We start from the raw sequence: 6,134 nt of genomic DNA, 5'->3' as shown, positions 1-6,134 counted from the left end.
GCAGGTCTCGAACCCGCGGGCTCAGGCAATCCACTCACCTCAGCCTCCCAAAGGCGGGGGATTACAGGCTGAGCCACCAAGCCCGGCTTTGAATTTCTAACTTTCCAAGTTTTCTAGAGTGAATGCATTTGCTTGTACAATGGGGGGGAGTCTTCAAAGGAAGAGAAAGAGGTTATCCTCTCTGTGGGCTAAGAAGTCCTGCTCCACCTAGCAGCGGTGAAGGATTCAAGAGACCGGAGGTCTTTTTTTGAGCTGGAGTCTCATTCTGTCACCCAGGCTGGAGTGTAGAGGCACACTCACAGGCACCGAAGCCTACTGGGCTCAAGTGATCCTTTCAGCCTTCCAAGTAGCTGGAACTACAGGCGTGTGCCACCATGCCCAGCTAATTTTTTAAAAACTTTATTGTAGAGACAAGGTGTCACCAAGTTGCCCAGGCTGGTCTCGAACCCCTGGTCTCAGGCAATCCTCTCTCCTCCGCCTCCCAAAGTGCTGGGATTACAGGTTTGAGCCACTGTGCCCAGCTGACCTGAGGTTCTTTTAGCTGTATTTCTAGAATCAGCAGGGCTCTGGCCACTCCTTTAAGCCGTGACTTGGTGGGCTATATCCAGGGGAGCTGGTCTGACCGTTTGCCAGGCGAGGTGGCTGACCTGATTCCCCAAGGAGGTCCCCGGGGTACAACAAGCCCCTCCCTGGGAACTTGCCCCCCCCACCCGTCTCTCTACCCCCAGGAGCGGCAGCGCATGTCCGACCGGCTGGAAGACACCAGCCTGCGACTCAAGGACGAGATGGACCTGTATAAGCGCATGATGGATAAGCTGCGGCAGAACCGCCTGGAGTTCCAGAAGGAGCGGGAGGCGACGCAGGAGGTAGGTCCTGGGCTGGAGGGTGCCCAGTCCCCACTCCGGCTTCCCTGCCCCCGCCAACCAGCCTCTCTTCCCCGCAGCTCATCGAGGACTTGCGCAAGGAGCTGGAACACCTGCAGATGTACAAGCTGGACTGCGAGCGGCCAGGCAGGGGCCGTGGCACTGCCTCTGGCCTGGGCGAGTTCAATGCCAGAGCCCGTGAGGTGGAGCTGGAGCACGAGGTCAAGCGGCTCAAGCAGGTGGGCCCTGGGAGCCCTGTGTTCAGTGGGGCGAGCGGGTCAAGCCAGCCGCGTGGGTTTCCTGTGCAGGGACAAGGGGGAGCCCAGAACCATAGCACTGTTCCCGCACTCCACCATGTCAGTTCCTCGACTACCTGATGGTCAGGGCTGATTGTTGTCCTATTTCTTTTTTCTTTTTCCTGAGTCAGAGTCTCACTGTCACCCAGGCTGAAGTGCAGTAGCACACTCACAGCCACTGCGTCCTCGACCTGCTGGCCTCAGGTGATCCTTCCACCTCAGCCTTCCAAGTAGCTGGAACCACATGCACACACCACTATACCTGAGTCATCCTATTTCACAGTGCCGGAAAAGCGAGTCACCTCTAGGCAACCTCTCATGGAAACCGGAGGAGCTTTCCCTTGTGTCCATTTAAGGAAACAAACACTACCATCCTGCTTGGTTCCTGGGGTAGAAAATGAGACTATACCCAGCTGCAAATGAGTGCCTGACTGCAGGAGCGGACCCTGAGGCCAAGGTTCCATTTCAAGTAGTTCCCAGGAGCTGTTAACTGGATTCTAGTCGGGGTTGGGGGAGTGAGACCAGGAATGGGCAGTGACTGAGTGAGGGAGTGGTGTCAATAAAGCCCTCCCCCCCACAGACAGAGGACTCTGCAGCATGAATTGCATCTCTCAGTTTGTTTCAGAGAAAGGTGCTAGTGACCGCTCCCTTCACAGTCCTTAAACCCCAGTCCTTCTCCCCTTCTAGTAGGAGGCTTCCAGTGTCCCAAGTGTGGGCATCAGGGGCCTTTGGCAAAAGTCAGAGCGTGAGGCTGGTGCACGGCGTCTGGGCAGGGCACTGTGGGGCCAGCTGTACTCAGAAGGAGGGGCCTTGGACACAGCCCAAGCAGGATGCTGGAGCCTGGCTACAGGAGAAGCCAAGGAGTGGAACTCTCCTGCCTGCCTGGAGAGCCCAGAGCTCTACTTTGCCTCAACAACTGTAGGAAGCTGAGCTGCCACACTGGGGCCCAGGGAGGAAGGAGGGCCAGGATCCGTGTTCTTGCCTGCACACACAGCTACCCTGAGAAGATGGGCCGTAACTCCTCCTCAAAGTCCTGTGAATTCCCAGGACACCAGGCCCCCAGGCCGGGACCCAGCTCTTTTACCCCCAGTGCCTGGCAAATGCTGCAGCCTCTGTGGCCTCCTGAGCTGACCGCGATGCACGCTTGAGGGGATGGTGCCCAAGGCAATCGGGGGTGGTGGGTGGGAGCTGAGGGCACCCTCATCCTTCTCTCCATAGGAGAATTATAAGCTGCGGGATCAGAATGATGACCTGAATGGACAGATCTTGAGCCTCAGCCTCTACGAAGCTAAGAATCTCTTCGCCACCCAGACCAAAGCCCAGTCTCTGGCCGCGGAAATAGACACAGCTTCACGCGATGAGGTAACCAGGTCCACCGACCCTTGCTTCAGCACCTGGCCCCCTCCTCTGGGATTCCTACCCTATTCCCCTCCTCTGGGATTCCTACCCTATCCACCTGTCGTGTTGATGGCCCCCAGGCGGCCCAGAGCAAGAAAACCAGATGGGTCCTGGGAATCTGGGCCCATCTACAGCCACTCCAAGTGACAGAAGGCAGAGCTGGGGGATGGGGCCGCAGATGTTAAATCACCTCTGAGTTTTGCACGTGCTGGTCGGAGCACAGGTCTAGTCAGAGCCAGTTACCTTCATCAACATGTGAGTCCAGGTTGGGCCCAACTCCCTTCCCCCAGGCCCAGAGGGGAGAGAACTAGCCTTGGGCAGCTGCTTTTGCTGCATGTTGTCACTTCATCTCCAGAGACCCTGAGGCTTTATTAACACTTGGGGTTGCTGACTGGAAGCTGGAACACAGGCTCACCCAGCTGGAGAGAAAAGGGGCCCAGCTCTAGTACCACAGCCTACTCATCAGGGTTCACTGGGGTCTGGCTATGAAAGGTCAGGCCTCCACAATGCCCCGGCAGCATTGCGACATGGCTTGAATGGCACTCTATCTCTGAACCTGGCCCTCTGCCTCCAGGTGCTCCTGAGTGATCTGTGCCCCGCCCCCAGCCTCGGGGCAGAGACCAGTATCAGCTATGTCCCAAGGGCCCTTGGGAGCTGCCCTGAAGAAGGGCAGTGTGGGCCTAGGTGAGGGGATGGCAGAGGAAACAGCCAGCCCCCTTGTTTTAGGGAGCCTGGGGCATTGGATGTCATTCTTTTTTTTTGAGTTGGAGTCTCACTCTGTCGCCCAGGATGGAGTGCAGTGGCCGCTCCCGGCCACCGCAGCCTCGACCTGCTGGGCTCCGGCGATCCTTCCAACTCAGCCTCCGAGTAGCCGGAATTACAGGCATGCGCTACCACGCCCAGCTGATTTTTTGATTTATCATAGAGATGAGGTTTCGCTGCCCAGGCGGGAGACCCGCGCACAGGCTCAGGCTATTCACTCACCTGGCCTCCCAAAGGCGCGGGATTATAGGCTGAGCACCGAGCCCGTCCAGATGTCATTCTTGATCATAAATGGCTTTGGCCAGTGTTCTCAACCTTCACCAAAAAATTACCCACACCTGGGCCCCTTCACAAACCAATCACAGTGTAATCTCCAGGGTAGGGCCAGGGCATCTGCATATCTAATGCTCCCCAGGCGGGGCTGAGCTGCTGCCTTAAACTCTTGTACAGGCTCCAAGTGCTGGGGCTGGTCTCGGGCCCACCTCGCCCAGGTCTCCTGAGGGCCATCCTCATTCTTCCCTAGCACAAGCCCAGGAATCTGGGCTCTGTCTGCACTGCTCGGTCCTGGCTTCTGACCAGTCTTTCCACCCCCTTCAGCTGATGGAAGCCCTGAAGGAGCAGGAGGAAATCAACTTCCGGCTACGGCAGTACATGGACAAGATCATCCTCGCCATCCTGGACCACAACCCCTCCATCCTCGAGATCAAACACTAAGATGTGGGGCTGCCTGCGGGGCATCCTCAGGACCTAGGACCAAGGGGCAGACCCCGTCTGAGACGCAGGCCCTGGCCGGGCCTCACACTCACTCTGTAAATGTTTTTCTGGCCACCATGTGTTCTGTTTCCTGGTGTCTATATGGGGAGGCCATGTGCACGAACGAAGGGTGAGTGTGGGGCTGCGGCTGCGCGTAACGTCTGCACAGTTAGCTGTCCGTGCACTTTGTGGCCTCTTTGCAAGGGGCGGAGCATTCTGGAAGTGGGAAGGGGGTCAAGGTCTGCTGTCAGGAATTACTGTAATAACAAGAACTGGAAGCTTGTGTTTCAGGTACTGGTTAAAATGATTCTACCTCTGGGGATAAGGATGAACATAAACTCTAGTGAGATGGGCTCTCTCACCCCACCCCTGCTCTCCTGGGAGTGGGAGCAGAATTGTAATCTTTTCTAGGAGTTTGAATGCCCCACAGTTGTGTCCTCGCCAGCTTTTGGCCACCTTTCAGATTCAGAGAGGAGGAAGGGGCGTATGGTGGCCTGCGGGGTGCGGGGGTGTCCTCACTGGGTGCTCTGGCCAGCAGCCCTCTGAACGTGTGTGCACAGTGCCCAGAGGACTCAGGTGTGCAGAGGGACTGGCACAGGGCCATCTACACTCTAGAGTTCTCCATACCCTCCCGCGTCCTGCTGACCTACCTCCCCCTTTCTGTCCTTGTTTTGATTTTAAGACAACGAAGCAGCATTCATGTGGGTGTGACTTGAGGGAGAAAAGAGGGTTGGGGATGGAGTGTCTAAGGCAGGTGTTGACATTGGGCAACTAAAGAGATAATTTCCGGGAGGGGCACAGCTTCCGTCCCACGACTGCATGTTAGATGCGACTGCATGTTAGATGCGTGGATGGGCCTGGGAGGGGCACAGCTCCCGTCCCATGGCTGTGTCTTAGACACACAGATGGGCCCAAAAGAGGCACAGCTCCCATCCCATGGCTGCATCTTATGGGCCTCTGTCTGGCTCACCAGACTTGCCTCTCTACGTGGCCTGGCCATGGCAGACGTGGGTTTTGGATTTCAGAATCTGAGCTCTGAGCTCCAGTCAGGGGACAGCAAGGCCCCTCTGTTCCAGCTGTCAGAAACACACCCATACTTGGTTCTCAGCCAGGGGAGACACGCAGTGCTGGCGGGAGGTGCCTGGGAGAGTGACAAGAACTTTTGTCTTCCGTCCTTTGGACACATGGTGGGAATTCACACTATACGGGTTTTTAGTGGAATCTTTTGTTTTAGGGAGCTGGGAGTAGCTATGGTACTTGCCTTAGAGTTTTCCAGTTTATCTCAAGTTTTTATCGCTTGTGATTCATTTCCTTAACCCAAATACATATAAACACGTATGGTCTTATTTTCTCCTGGCAGGTCCATGTTTTCTTCACATCTAGTGTGAGAAGGAAGGTTTGGGCATGTTGGAGGGTGGTATGGAGGGGAGTAGCAGAGAAGAAAGGGCAGTGAGGGGGAGCTGGGGACTTGAGTGTGACCCCTGCTTGACAGAGGCTGGGCTGTGGCCAGGATCCGCTTTCATTCCCTTCCCATTGATTTTGCTTTCGTTGGATTTTGTGGGGTTTTTTTTTTCCTGATCCTATGTATGAAATTCGTTACATGCTACAAAGAATGGGGTTGCCTCAGTCTGACCCAGGACTCTGGAGCCCTCCACACTAGGAAGATGAGGCAAGGGGGCTGGTCTTCTGGGAGCCTCTCAGCCCCTTAGGATGCGGTCTCCTTGGACCCCCAAGGGTCTGCGCAGCAGCAGGCGGAGAAAGGAGACAAGAGGAGTGGGTCTTCGGAGATTGCTGGTAGGGAGGAATGGCCACAGAGGAGAGGAAGAAGACAAATCATGACCTGGCGTTGCTCTGGGTTTTACATCGGAAGGAGCCCTGCAGAGTGGCCAGCCAAGTTGGGGTCCTGGCCTGTGGGGGGCTTGCCTAGGGCTGAGTATTTTATGTATAATGCATTGGCGTGGAATTCCAGAGAAGGCTGCAGAGGCCTGAGTTATGTAGTCACAGTATGGGAAGAAATGAGTCCCTGCCATGGGAAGGAGGTGGGAAAGCAGATGGGCTGCAG

At 56.1% G+C, this 6,134-nt stretch overlaps 1 protein-coding gene across 2 annotated transcripts in view; it reads left to right on the top strand.

Moving 5' to 3' along the window:
- RAB11FIP4 (RAB11 family interacting protein 4) overlaps window positions 1–5,628 on the top strand; it is a 15,625-nt gene extending 9,997 nt beyond the window's left edge. For both annotated transcript variants that reach the window (XM_021707769.1, XM_021707768.1), the window contains 4 exons: window positions 729–866; window positions 944–1,102; window positions 2,378–2,521; window positions 3,917–5,628. In XM_021707769.1, coding sequence (XP_021563444.1) covers window positions 729–866; window positions 944–1,102; window positions 2,378–2,521; window positions 3,917–4,033 — 558 coding nt within the window. In that variant the 3' untranslated portion in view covers window positions 4,034–5,628. The remainder of the gene's footprint in view (window positions 1–728; window positions 867–943; window positions 1,103–2,377; window positions 2,522–3,916) is intronic.
- Window positions 5,629–6,134: the final 506 nt, after the last annotated feature.

This window comes from Carlito syrichta, unplaced genomic scaffold (assembly GCF_000164805.1).
Source record: "Carlito syrichta isolate Samal-C Ts95f unplaced genomic scaffold, Tarsius_syrichta-2.0.1 Scaffold124069, whole genome shotgun sequence".
Taxonomy (NCBI): domain Eukaryota; kingdom Metazoa; phylum Chordata; class Mammalia; order Primates; family Tarsiidae; genus Carlito; species Carlito syrichta.
This window is presented reverse-complemented; position numbering and strand designations above follow the sequence as displayed.